Source organism: Protopterus annectens, chromosome 4.part0, assembly GCF_019279795.1.
Source record: "Protopterus annectens isolate FY-2018-M chromosome 4.part0, PAN1.0, whole genome shotgun sequence".
Classification (NCBI taxonomy): domain Eukaryota; kingdom Metazoa; phylum Chordata; order Ceratodontiformes; family Protopteridae; genus Protopterus; species Protopterus annectens.
The window spans coordinates 170204501-170219460 of NC_056733.1; the positions used below are offsets into that span (position 1 = coordinate 170204501).

Consider the following 14960-nt stretch of genomic DNA (forward strand, 5'->3'; position numbering starts at 1 on the left):
ACCCCCTTCTTCCCTCGCAGGAGATGTTCACAGATGCTTCAGACGAGGATCAGCTTTTTGCTTCCTAAAGGTGCAGTGAGGTGTGGTCACCTCTTCAGCAGAAAGAGCACATCAGTATCAAAGAGATGAGAGGTCTTTTGCTGGCGCTTTTTTTCATCCTCTTTTCTCCCCAGGATCTCTCAAGGTATTTGCTGACAATACCACAGTGATTTGCTATGTTAACAGATGAAGGGACAGGATCTTATCTTCTTTGCCAGTTGGCACTCCTAGTGTGGGATCTGGCTGTCCAGTATCAAGTGACTCTTCAGACTGTTTACATTCCCTCAGGTTAGAACATTGTGGCAGATGCTCTGAGCAGGTCCTCAACTCAATCCCACAAATGGGTGCTTCATAGGGATGTGTTTCTGGGCATTGCCCACCAGTATGGTACTCCTCAGATAGATTTTTTTGCCTCCCCGCTGAACAGACAGTTTTCTCTATTTTGTGCCAGAGTACCAGGTCCTCTGGTTTGGAAGGTGGGCACCCTATCTTTTTCTTAGAAGGGGATGTTCAGAATTCAATAGGATGCTCCTAAAGTCTTGGTGGTGACTCCCTTTTGGCCAAGACAGCATTGGTTGCTTCTTCTGCATTTAGCCAAAGGCAATCATCACAAGTTACCTCACAGGGTAAATCTACTTACAAAGGACAAAGGATCTCTCACCCATCCCCACCTGTCCACTCTTCAGCTAACACTGTGGGTGATAGGATTTTGATTCTACATAGACACCTTTTGTTTCTGAGGATGTGCTTAGGTTCCTGCAGGAGGCCAGGAAACTCAATACTAAGAAATCCTACTTATCCAAATGGAAGAGGTTTTCTGTTTGTTTCTCATAACCTGAATCCACTTTAGATGGATGTTCCTTCGGTTCTCTCTTATCTGTGTGAATTGCTCAATGCTGGGTTGGCTAATTCTTCTCTTAAGGCCCACTTGCCAGGTGTATCTGCTTGACTGCCTTTATCTCCTCCTTTAGCTTCTGGATTTGAGGCTAAAAATTTCTTAAAGGCGTATTTAATGTTAGGCCTCCCGGGAAGCCTGTTCCTCCTCCCTAGGATCTTAATTTTATTTTAGTAAAATTGATTTAGACTCCTTTTGAGCCTGCAGCTTCAGCTTTCTTGCAACATTGCTCTTGGAAGACTGTAATTTTGTTGGTCATTACTTCTGCCACACTTGTGTCTGAGCCCTTATGGCTTGTCCTTGTTTTTTGCTGGTCATTACTTCTGCCACACTTGTGTCTGAGCCCTTATGGCTTGTCCTCGTCTTTTGCTATTTCATAAGGACAGAGTGTTCTTGTGTACTAATCCTTCTTTTATGCCCAAGGTGGTGAATGAGTTGTCCCTTAATCAGTCTATTCATATGCCCACTTTTTTTTTCTTTAGTTCTCCTCAATCTGCCAGTGCGAAAGTGCTGCACATGTTGGATGTGCATAGATAATTCAGATTTTATTTGGATAAGACTAAGACTATTAGGAAATCTGATCGGCTTTTTGTTTCCTTTCATCCTATGTTTTTAGGATTAGCTGTATACAAGCAAACTATTTCTTCTTGGATCTCAAAAGATATTTATTTCATGATAAGAGGCTTCCTTATTCTGTTAAGGCTCATTTTACTAGGACTGTGGCTTCTTCTGGTGCCTTTTTCAAGGGTTTGGATGCTAACTCTGTTCTTGAGGCAGCTACCTGGACTTCTGTGCATACATTTACCAGGCACTACAAGTTGGATGGAATCTCCAGAGCTAGAGCTGGTTTTGCTAGGGCCATCCTTCATGGCTTCCTAGAGGGCTCTTCTAGTCCTTGCTTGTCTCAAGTTTCTTACTGAGCTTCGGCACTCTCCCTAATGTTATGAATGCTGCAGCAGTAAATGGAATGACATAGTACATTTGTGTAAAATCTTACCATTATGGTAGATGTCCTTCTCTTCACTGTTTGAGTTTTCACTCCCTCCCTCCACCCTCTGGTCCAGTTCTCTTGTGGATGTAGTGATTACCTTTTCTTTTCTTTTCCTTGGACTGGCATTCCTACTAGTTCTGAGGATGGTATGCCCAGACATCACCTTTATGCCCTACACTATGCAAGGAGCATATGTGTGATTGGTGTACCTTAAAGCAACCTAATGGCTTTAGTATAGTGGCCAGACGTTGGGCTGCCCATGGCAGGGGATATATAATGTAATGAATACTGCAACAGTGACGAGAAGGGCATCTACTGTTATGGTAAGATTTTACACAACTGCACTTTCTCCTTGACAGTAGTATAAAGATGCCTGAAGTGTAACAATTGACAGCTTAAGGGTTCTTACCAACTTGGTACTACATACAGTTACAGAAAGTAGGAAGGAGCAAAGGCGTGACTAACATGCTGGTTATTAAATCTGCAAGCACTTTTGCGTGCACTGAGGTACAAATGCTTTTCTATATTTTGATTTAGAAAGGTTGTAAATACTTCTATGGCCTTGCTCTGAGTAGAAGGCAAGGGAGAGGCAATGGATAGCAGGTAGGCAGAGTGAAATGAGCCTGGAATGCCATTAGTCTTGGGGAAAAAAACAAGTGATGGTGAAGGAGTAGAACATAATCCAGGTTCATGAATTAAATGAGTATTATCTGTTGAATCCATTACAGATATCAAGCCTTCCAATATTCTTTTGGACAGAAATGGCAACATTAAACTCTGTGACTTTGGCATCAGTGGACAGTTGGTAGACTCCATCGCCAAAACAAGAGATGCAGGATGCAGGCCTTATATGGCGGTAAGTAACAGAGGCAGAGGATTATATCAGTAATGGAAATAAAATGCTTTTCTGAAAAATACTATTTAATAGAGGGTATGCCTGATGTTGAGTTACAGTTGCTGACAAATTCCCAGTCCAGTAATGTGTCTATACTGTTTCAGTATCCACTACAAATGCATCTTTGCACCGCAAAGCTGTGTTATTGATAATAAAAAAAAAATCTTGTAGTAACTTTTTAATGTATGCTGCTATTGTTGCCATTTCGTAGTTTAAATTATGGTGTCTCTTTAATGACATCTGCTTATGTACTGCTTAAGTAAAGATTTTAATGTAGCAGATATTCAATTAACTCGATTTATTATAATGTTTTTGTTGTATTTGCAGCTTTTTCTGTTTGGTGTGATTTGTCATCACCATTTATGGACAAATGCAGTTTTTCCTTCTTTAATTTTTTTTGTCCTATTACTAACCCCATCCCTGACATCAAGTTCCAGGCTTCTGTGTTTTGCATACAGAACCCTTTCTGCTTTCCCTAGGGGGTATGAGCTTCTGTTATTGCAACTTTTCACTGAAACACACCTTAACAGTAAATCCGTGACTCTCTAAGGTTTGGCATTAGCTTGTAAGAAACATTAGATTTAAGCTTAAAAGTCTGTGAGGCTGAAGCTGCCACCTGGAGACAGGTTTGGCACAGCCAAGTCCTGCACCTTCCCTCTGGATTCTCTTTTGTCTTCTGGGAACTACATATTTCCTACAGATGTCCTGACTGAAATTACTGTTGCAGTATTATTAACATATGGGTTTCTGTGCACTGACGTCCAGCTGGGGTTTCAAAGCTTTACCATCCTGAGGGCAATGTCTGACAAGTGACCTTTTCTAATATGCATTGGGGCACATAGGTGAATGTACGCATATGTACCCCAGACTCTCCCGCCGCCAGCCCAAACACGGGTCGTGCATCTGTTGGACTGATCTTCAGTGGGTTGTTGATACCATTACTTCGCTTTTTCGCATTTCAGATAAGTGCCCCATTGTGTTATCTTCCGTTTTTGAGTTTTTTGATTTGTGTAGATCATTTCTGTTAGATGTCAGCTGGGAGAGGGGTAAGTGCAAGTGTGGTAGGCAGGTACCATACAAGCACTAGCACACTAAGAGCCTTTTTTGTTTAGGCCTAGAACATGACTACAAACCCTGCTCCATCTGCCAGTCATTTGTTCCAAAAACCCCTTGGTTGAGGCTTTCCTCCCTTAACACGTACCTCAAAACTGCACATCTAAAATAACTGGCCCAAGCCAAAATGACAGAATCCCCAGCATATGATATCACTTTTACCCAAAGAAGAAAATCAGAAGACCCCGAGATGACTCACAGCCTTGCACAGCTGAGTCAGATGCATCCATTGAGGTTGCAAAGCCTGTGGCCTGTCAGATATCTTGTAAGTTACCAGATACTGAGACCCTGTTGGAGGCCGGTATTGCTCCTGAGACCTTGCAGGTGGTGGATGTGTCAGACAGACCACATGTCATTATTTCAGAGGGTTCACACAGAGTCCCTCAAATCTTAGTCAGAGAAGAGGTTCCAGGCACGCTTCATGAAGTTTGCCAATGTTGTGAACATCTGAGACTCGTTCAGATGGATATCGCAACTAAAAAGTAAAAGCAGAAAGTTAGGTATGTGACCTCCCCTACAGCTTTCAAAGAAAAAAAATGGAAGGATTTCTCCCAGGGCTTATTTAGAGCAGTCATGGCCCTGAAACCACTTCCTTTTATGTCCCAAATGCCACCGGCTACACCACAAAGACAACTCAAGATTCCTCTTTCTCTGAGGAGGAACAGGATAAGGATTCTGATCATTGCCTGGGCTATTCCTCACAGATGCATTCAGAGCAGCTTTCCTCACATGATGGGGACTTCCCTCACTCTTGACTCCTGTATTGAGGATGACTCCTTTGGAAAACTGTGTAGAACTTGATGAGGTATTTTGAATGGCAATCAACTCAAATCTCAGATTTTCAAAAGAGATATTATAGTTTCCTGGAAATGGGCACCCCAGCCCCTTCTGCAGTCCCTCCAGTACTAGACACATACCAGAACGCCTTTCAGTCTACTTCTTCAGCTCCTGATTCTCAACCATCAGCACCTAAAAGACCAGACAGAGTCTACAAGGTGCCTGATTAACTAAAACACCTATACATGAACCCTGTGGCTGACCCTGCTGTTGTCTGTCCTCTGATAAGGCTTTTAAACCTCTCCCCAGTGCTAACACCCTTCCTACAGACAAAGATACTAGGGCTATGGATAGGTGGGTGAAATAATTGATATGACTGTAGAATACTGGTATGAACTTGAAGCAACTGGAAACAAATGGAGTGAGACTGGAATGAATGTCTTTATCTGTTAATTACCCAGAACTCTGTTTAACAGGTGCCAGTCTCTCCTTTGTGTCAAATTTTCTTGTACATGTCAGAGTAAAGTCTGCAAACACTGTCGCAGTGTTAAGAATGGTTTATGTACAGTGAGGGTAGATGTTAACAATATCCGAATACTGTCTCCAATAACAGCGCTGATAAACTGAAACAGTCTGTAGAAATTCTATATTCCTTTCCTCCTGAATAATATCATTAGTATTCTGGATTACTGGATATTTGACCTGACTTATGCATTCATACTCAAGTGTCTATCTGCATATCAGTCCAAATGAACTAGCTTAACTGATTGTGTCTGAAGTATTTCCTTATAATATCAAAGCCCTGTAAGTTTCTACATGCCTCTTTAGCCTTGGTTCCCAAGCCTTGTAAGATCTGTTTGTTCTGATTGTACTGTACATACTATTCTTATCGGTATTCTTGACTGAAGGTTGTTTTCACTGAAACTGTATGCACACTGTGACAGCCTGCTTTAATATGGCTGCATTTCTAGACTTATGCAAAGACAATACTGTATTTTTTCTGGTCTACACCTCCTCCACCCTTGCATTTAGTGCAACCAACGGGTCTATATTATATCATCGAACCATGTAAGTGAAAGCTTACAATCTCGAAAGCTCAGAACAGTGATTTTTTTCCAAGGGGAAAAAAATCTCTGTTCCAAACAAAAAAAAAAAAAAAATTTGAAAGAATACATAAAGTGGGGGGCTTCTCCCCCCACACCCCCTACTTAAATATACCAACTCCGAGATTGCACCACAGTGACGAAAACGGCAAAGTAACGGAAGCGGCCAAGCAAATTCTTACCCTGGGAAAGAATTTGCTTAAAAGCGCTTCACTATTTTGCCTTTTCGTTGTTTTAAGTTCGACCAAGACGCATTCGATAAAATGCATCTTCGGTCATCTAATAGGAACCCCTACCAACTACCAGACGCAAATGATTAAATATCTGCTATCCATTCTACTGTCTTTGAATAAGGTGATGTCAGATCCACAGTCAGCAGATTCAAAGCAGCAAATGCAGAACTTATTGTGTCAAGCCACTCAAATGAAGGGCAGAGTATGAAATGCAGTTATAATGCTGTGGATACCTCTTCCAGGGCTGCAGCCAACAGTTCATTTATCAGATGTTATGCTTGGTTGCGCAGCCAGCCCATCCCAGAGGACAAAATTCTAGAGTCATTCCCTAGGCAAATACCTCCTGCTTGGCCCAGAAGTTGCAGAACTCTTCAGTCATACAAAAGCAAGGTAAGACTATAAAGGATTATAGGCAGCTTTTACTTTCTACAATCCCAGGATACCAGAGGAACTACCCAGCCAAGTCCACTTCTTTTGTTAAATGGTGTCCTTAGTCTGCTCACAAACAAAGAAAAACACCAAGAAAAAGATTTTTGAGCAAATCACATAGGGAATCTGCTTCAGGGAGGTCTCCCCTCGGAAGCAAAAACCTGCAACTACCTTCCCAGCTACACCTCTCCCCTCCTCAAACCCTCCACTCCTCTTTCCAAAAGACTTTCTCTGCCTCTTCCTTTCTGAGAAATAGTATCTACAAACAAATGGGTTCTGAAAGCATCCCCTGTCTATAGGGCCTGCTTTCTGCTCCACTAAACCAGCTTCCTTTGCTTGGCCCTGTCATACAGTGCCTTGATCTGGTAAGTCCTAAATGACAGGGCCAAGCAAAGGAAGCTGGTTTAGTGGAGCAGAAAGCAGGCCCTATTTCCTTCATAGGAAAAGTGTTGTATTCCATAATCTTTCTGGTGCTAAGAAAGGAAGGACAATGGAGGCCCATTGTAGATCTCATCTCTTATAAACACCTTTCTAAAGGTATCCACTTTCAAAATGCTCTCTCTGCACACCCTTCTGCCTTTAATTCTTCCTCACACCTTCCTTATATCACTAGACCTAAAGGATGCCTATCTTCACATTCCTATTTGACCCTCTTGCAGGAAATCCCTCAGATTTTTTCTCTGACTCATTACATTTTCAGTTTATTACTTTGCCCTTTAGCCTTTTTACGGCACCAAGAGTTTTTCAAAGTGCCTAGGTAGCTTTCTGCTGCACACAGGGAATTCACATTTCCCCTTACCTGGATGACCTACCTATTCAAGCTTTCTCCATAGACTGACTTCTTGAGCATGTACATTTCACGGTTCATCTCCTATACATTTTAGGGTTCACAGTCAACTTCAGAAAATTCCATCTCATACCCATTCAGGACCTGGTCTTTCTGGGTTGCAGCCTAGACACATGCAGAATGCTTGCCTTCCTTCCTCAGGAAAAAATTCTCAGCCTGGCCAACTTTTTCAGAAACTTCTACTCAGTGTCTCACTGCACTGCAAGGGAGATACTCAGGTCCTTGGGTTTCATGGCAGCTGTCATCCCATTGTTTCCTCTGGCCCGAATGTATATGCAGAAAATTCAGAGGTACCTGAAATCAGTCTGGTCTCAACATTTCCATACCGTGAATACCCTGATCTCTCTCTCTTACCATGCCTCCAAAAGAAATTACTCTGGTGGGGGAGAAAAAGGATTGGATGATGTCAATTTTCATTCTTTCCTCAACTGATCTGACTTGGCCGTTAGTAAAGCTTGTGGTAACCAAAAAGCTCTCAAGCTCCTTTACCCATAATGCACCAACCCTAAGCTATGTCAGACCTTGTTTGTCACTTTTTGCAAAAGACATGGTTGGCCTAGCTCTCACGCTTTCTAAGATAAGTAGTAGTTTTTCTTCCTTAAAATCTTCAACTTTTTTACCATTGTTAGCAGAAGGGTGTGCAGAGAGAGCATTTTGAAAGGTTACATGCATACATATATATATATATATATATATATATATATATAGATATATATATATATATATATATATATATATATATATATATATATATATATATATATATATATATATATATATATATTTTTTTTTTATTTATTATTATTTATATATGCATACACATATAATATAAAGCCTGTATTTCTTAACCTTTGACTTTATTTGTAGTTTCTAACATAATGGTGGAGAAAGGCCTTTCTGGATTTAAAAAATGTGTCAAATGTGGACACAAATTACCACTGTCAGATGCCCACACGTTATGTGTTTACTGCCTAGTTCCACAGCATTTACAGGAAGATTGTTCTGCATGCCATGGTTTCAACCCTAGAGCTATAACTGAAAGGAAGAGTAAACTAATATTAAAAGGTTTATTACCATCTTCTTTTGAAGAGGCATTATCTGGGGCTCAATCCCCCAAAGGTAAACCTAAGAAGATGAAACTTTCTTCTCCGAAGCCTTCTACTTCACCCCCCTTGGCTTCAGAGTCATCTAAAAAAAGACCGGGTCCAGGTACTCCCCTTCAGTTGACTCATTGCCTTCCAGGGTGCCTTCACCATTTCTGGAATGGCACCAATCCAAGTCCTCTTCTGTTGCCTTGACTCATTCATCCAGATTCTTGACTGCAGAAGATACGTAAACAAATTTAAACTAAAATAAAATAATTAATACAGGGATTCCCAAAGTGCACACCGTGGCACCCTGGGAAGCCACGGCTTCCTCACAGGGGCACCGCGAACTAATAAGCTAAGCCGCAAAATAATCCAAGAACTAATAAGCTTAGTTACTAAGTTTATTAGTTCGCGGATTATTTTGCGGCCGCAATAAATGTTAATCATGATGATTTAATAAAGATGTTTCTTGTTTTAAAACAAAATTAGCTATGTCCCCCCTAATCCCACCAAAAACAGACAGTCTTGGGAGAAAAAGTGATGGATTACACTTAAGTTACACATACCTCTCAACCTCTGTTCATTTTTATACAGTAAACAAAACTAATTTCTTAATAAAAATACTGTTTAGAACTGTAAGGCACAAATAAACCTCGAGAAACTCAAGTTATAAATCTCTACACCACTGACCACTCCATGCAACTGTTATTTACACCTAGAACTAGTAACTAGGTCAGAAACGTGATTCAGACTGCTAAAGCCTCAACCGGAAGTTATCTTGACATTTAACTTCCTCTAGTGTTGGCGATATTGAACTGGGGATTTGTGAAACTGTTAATACGGAATATCTTGTATGTGTAGCGATAGTAAATGGGGGATATAATTGCTTTAATATACGGGTAACAGGACACCAGTAAATCAGTGGTGGCCCTCCAGCAACCTGAAAGAGGTGTGGTACTTGTTTTGCCCTCATTGTTACATAAAATGTGGTCCGCCGGCATTTTGGTCTGGCCTGTGGTATTAAACTGTTATGGTGTTTGCTTTCTAGCATTGACCTGTGTACATAGTTCATATATCAAGTTCTCACTATGATTTGCAAGGATCTTTTAGTCTGCAGTGAAATAGCTATATGTTTTAATATTAAACAGATATTTTGTGCATTACGTCCAAGGAGTATATATATATTTTGCACAGTGCAGTTTTTGATAAGGTATTTATGGCTGTACATAGCGTTTGTTTTTGCAGTTTTCGTTTGGATTTGAAAGAGCAGGGTATCGCATTTTATAGGTACAGTTATGTTAATGGGTTGAGCCTACTAAAAGGGTGATCGTGAAATTGGGTGCTTAGATGACAGTGGTTCAGAGTGGTCTGTTATCAACACTTGTTTAGACAAAACATCTACATTTTCTGAACTTGTCGCAAAGTGATAAGTAGCACAAGTTTTCAGAACATGTAGGAGTAGTTTTCCGTTTATAATAAGATGAAGAGAATGATTATACCCAGTTACACATTAAATGCACAGCAGCATCCAGGATTTAAATACTCTGAACTGGGAAAGAAACTGGGATTTTATTTAAGTAATATTCATTGGACAAGGACCTAAACTTACTAACATTCTAAGACTTTTTTAACCTAACGGTTAACCGAATGACGTTTGATCTTTTGCTTTGGATATGTTTTCCTGACTACATACCTCTCAACCTCTTTGAACAAAAACGCTAGACAAAATTACAAATAATGGGGGGTCAAAGGTCCAAAAATAAGAACACTTTTTAAATACTGCTCTTACAAGCTTAGAAAGTTGATAGAATAACAAGTTTTGCATTAGCATGAAGTTTCTGAAGGTCATTGTGTGAAAATCAAATGTCTGCCATTATTTTCGGACTTCAGTCCTTAGTGATTTTTCCAAAAAACTACAATTTTATGAGAAACGGACTAAAAATATGATTAAAAAAATCTGGACATTCTATGAAAATCGGCACAGTTGAGAGCTATGTTCCTGAGCCTGGTATCATAGTAGTTCACTTAACAAAGCATCAGAGTCTGTGTAGACCGTAAATTTTTTACCGCAAAACTCAACATTTGTTGCATGAAAAATATCAAAGTACCCTGGTTCAGAAGTTATAGCATAACTGAGAACAGGGCATTTTCTATGGACCTTTATCACCTGTCCACCTTGTCAATCAAAACAAGGGCACCATAGGTATACAGCGGTCCATTGTTAATGCTTAGGTCAGGTCAGGATCTTGTTTCGTTGTGCTAGCACACCTCCTGATGGTGGGGGTTGTGCAGCTTTGTGATTCACAGCTATGCCCGGATTAATCTCCTAGAATTTCAGGAGAACGCAAGATGTGGCCAGTGTCTAGCATTTTTTTAACTTTTGCAGCTCTTCCCAATTAAATGTGAGCGAAACAAGTGGATCAAAAGTAAAGAAAATGAGGACGTGTGTGTATTTGTGTACATATTTTTTCTGCTTCAGGTTCGTGTTAATAGGTAACAGACCTAAGTAGGATGCTGATAAAGAAAATCGGTGCCCCTTTGGGAGCAAGATATCTGTAAATATATTAAATGCCTTTACTGGGGTATAGTCTATAGTTAGGATTTGACGGGGGGTGCCTTGGGAAAACCTGGATTCAACAAGGGAGCCGAGAAATTAAAAAGTATGGGAACCACTGAATTAATAAATAAATAACTGTGGATAGAATGATGCAGAAGTTCATCTCAGAGCAGATTCAGATGGGTGTCTTGCCGGCTCCTACCCCCTTGGGTCAGGAGACTTGTCAATCCTTACACACCACTACAGCCTCCTCTTCTGATCCCTTCTGTAGTTTTAGAGTCCCTAGATCCGAGTCTTCTGGGTCCTTCTGCCTCAGATCCGAAGGTAGTTTATCTTCAAATTCAGAGCTTACTGTGCGTGCTCCAGTTCAGATTTCTTCGGTCCGGATGACTCTCGGCGCTGAAGTTCCCTGTCTTATCACAGGTGTTGGAGCTGACTCAGAAGTTGTCAGAGCCGTCTCTGCCCCTCAGAGCCTCGGGCACTGGATAGCTCAGCTCCAGCTTCCTGTTTGGGGAGATTGCCTTTGGAGCGTGGGAGGACAATGGTCCAGAAGCTTGCCTTCTTGGTGTTGGAGTCTTCTCTGTCTCTCCAGGTCAGTCAGCCTTTTAGGTGGTGAAGAGGGTATTCTCTGCTCTGAAAGAATGGATGGATCTGACCCTCTCGGATCCTCAGTCTTCCACCCTGGACCGTCCACAAGAGTCAGTCACTGAGGATACCGACTTTGATGAAGGTGAAGGGTTCCCACAATCACTACCAGAAGATGTCTCATTTGGAGACATCCTTGAGATCCTAAAACAGAAAGATGGTTGGACCCCCAGCAACCCTTCATCTGAGGAGTTGGTATTCCTGGAGGCTTTCGGTAGTGGCCCATCTACCTCATGGTTTACTCTGCCTGCCAATGAGCTTGTGAAGATAGGTGAAGGCTGCCAGCCTAGCTAGATAGAATTTTGTAGATAATTCTGTCATTTGTAAATATTAATGTAAGCCACAGGCTTGTTCTCTTAAATGGAAGAGCATGCTTTTAGATGTGGAACTGCAAAAATGTAGCAACAGTGCACTGTGCTGTAACAAAACTGATAAGTCAAGCATTGTGAAATTCTTTGAACTAAAACTCGGAGCCGAGATGTCTAGAGGGAGCCATTCTGCTTATTGTTTTGAGTCCAGAGTTAATGGGAATTTGCATGTATGTATATATATATACATGTATGTATATATATATATATATATATATATATATATATATATATATATATATATATATATATACACACATGTATATATAACTATATATATATATATATGTATATATATTTACATAGATAGACAGTACTGCTCCTGGGTCTAAAGGAACCCATGGTGGGAAGCACAGACTGCCCCAACAGAATCTGCCAGTAGCAGGGGAAGCCACTAGTCCGGGTATACATCCAGGACCTAGGGTTAAATGTTTTGAATGCAGCCAGTGGAGCCATGTGGCATACAGATGCCCACGGAGGCAAGGTGGGAACAGAAGGTGAGAGAGCCAGTAAGTGGGGAAGACAAAATGTCAATAGTAGGTTGTCTTGAGACAACAGGAGTACCAAACTACCATTCTGCAGATGTCTTGATAGGGAAGGATTTGGAAGAGGCAGTACCATGTGTTAATGCAGTTACACACAGTCAGGCTTTGAGACAAGCATGTGGGTCTGGTAGCCTGGGGAAACCCAGACTTACTGCATGCTCGCAGCCAGGACTGGTAAGGTGGTTACTTCAGGGAGGGGGCTACTCTGTAGCAGTGAGACTGAAGGTGAGCCACAGCTGCTTGTGGGTACTGATGTTCCCTTGGACAGAGTGACTGCAAAGGTAGAGGTGAGTAGTGGTACTCAGGCTAACAGTGAGGTACCAATGTCAGAGGATACCAGACTTCCTCTGGAAGGGGAGCTGGGAAAGGTTACAAAGAGAGAGCTGAGACAGGCTCAGCTCTCAGACCCTACATTGCAAGGCCTGAGGCAGGTAGCTAGTGAGGCACCTGATTCTCAAGGGAAGGGGGAATCTGTATACTGGGACAAAGTGTTACTGTATAGAGAATGGACCCCTGAGGGAGGTCTAGAAGGTGAGAGGGTACAGCAGTTCGTAGTGCCTAGAGCCTACCGTATGGCGCTTCTAGCCATAGCCCATGATATTCCCTTTACAGGTCACAGGGGCATAAAACGTACAAAGAGACGTGTTCTGCAGAACTTCTATTGGTCTGGAATTTCCAGAGTACTGCAGTACCAAAAGGTAGACAAGGCAGGAGACAAGGTGAGAGCTCCTTTGGTGCTTTTGCCTGTGATTGAGGAGCCATTTCAGAGGGTAGCTATGAATATTGTGGGGCCTCTGAGTACACCAAGTTCCACAGGGAAAAAAGTATATCCTAGTGGTAGTAGATTATGCTACACAGTATCCTGAGGCAGTGGCTTTGTCCTCCATTGAGGTAGAAAAGGTGACAAATGCTTTGTTAGAGATTTTCAGCAGGGTAGGTTTCCCAAATGAAATACTGACTGACAGAGATGCCAGTTTCATGTCAGACCTGCTGGCTTGTCTGTGGAAGTACTGTGGGGTGAAGCACCTGAAGACCACCCTCTACCATCCCCAGACTAATGGTGTTGTTGAGAGGTTAAACTCTGCAGTCAAGTCCATGCTGTGGGCATTTGCAGACCAGTTTAAGAGGGATTGGGACAAATATTTGCCCCATCTGTTTGCTTACAGAGAAGTTCCCCAGGAATCCACAGGATGTTCTGTAGTCCTGTCTCGCCTTCATTCTTACACTTGGGATCGGAGCCAAACCTCGGCTCCGACTTGGCCATTCTCTAGCTCCAAAACTTCTGGTTGGCTCGTGGCTAGGAGGTATCCTATGATGCACCATTAACAAACCCCAGATCATGTTTGCTGCTCGTTGAGCTCAGACATGCTTCTTCTTGGCCGTGGCTAAATCAAAACTTTCAATACTTTTTTGCTAGTTAATTGTTGACCAAAATAATTATAGTCAATAGTTTAGTCTGTTAGCGCATTCCATGTCTGTTTTAGACAGTTTGCTGTATTGTTTTCTGTGTTTACTGTTTGTGCTTTGATTGGCCGTTCTTCCATTGGCCTTCTTGTATCCCTTGCTGATTGTTATTTTTTTCTATTTCCCTTTCACCTTGGGCTAGGCCCGTTTGAGTTAGAGGACCTAGTCCTCGGTTCTGTTCGTCTCTCTCCCTGGGCTAGGCACATTTTAGTTAGAGGACCTAGTCTTCAGGTTATCTCTTTCTTCTCTTCTTAGGGCTAGGCCTGTTTAAGTTAGAGGACGTAGTCGTCTGTCTACCTGTTTGTCTTTACTGTTGCCTGTTTATCTGTTTGGCGGTAGTTCCTGTGCATTCTTATCTTAGCTGTTTATTGCACTATGTCTAAGGATTACTAAGGATCACAAGCCGTCGGATTTTAAAAAAAATGTACAAAATGTGCCCAGAAAATGTCCTTAACGGATGGGCACAATCTGTGTACTGTTTGGGGGCTACTCACCTTCAAGAGTCTTGCTTGTTTTGTCATGCATTTAGTCCCCATGTTCTTCAGGAGAGGAAGAACAAACTTATCTTGAAAGGACTTTTGAAGCATTCTTTTGAGGAGTTGACTTCTTCATCCTCCAGCTCTAAATCTCCTTCCTCCAAAAAAGATAAAGCCAAATCTACCAAAAGGCGATCTCCCACTCACTCTGTGACGTCGGAGCTGACAGACAAAATTGCCAAAATGTCTATATCCTCACCAGCTCTACTGGTCTGGGTGCTGACAGAGGTTTCTGTGGATCCATCAGTTTCGGCTCCAGGAGTTTCGGAGCCGATAACTGAGTCTGTGTCTTGGAGCCGGTCAGCTGAACTCCGACCGGTCTCCCTGACTCTTAGGTCGCCTACATTTCAGCGATCTAGGACCCCCACTCTATCTTCCAGGTCCTCTAGGAGCCTTTCTGATGAGGACGTCGAGAGAGTGGTGCGCAGACTGCTT

General features: G+C 41.9%; 1 protein-coding gene across 2 annotated transcripts in view; it reads left to right on the plus strand.

Annotated features, from left to right (window-relative positions):
* The window catches only part of MAP2K4 (mitogen-activated protein kinase kinase 4), a 1470818-nt gene that overhangs the window by 1272997 nt on the left and 182861 nt on the right, over positions 1-14960 (plus strand). For both annotated transcript variants that reach the window (XM_044068152.1, XM_044068153.1), the window contains one exon: positions 2654-2781. In XM_044068152.1, the coding sequence (XP_043924087.1) occupies positions 2654-2781 (128 nt within the window). The remainder of the gene's footprint in view (positions 1-2653; positions 2782-14960) is intronic.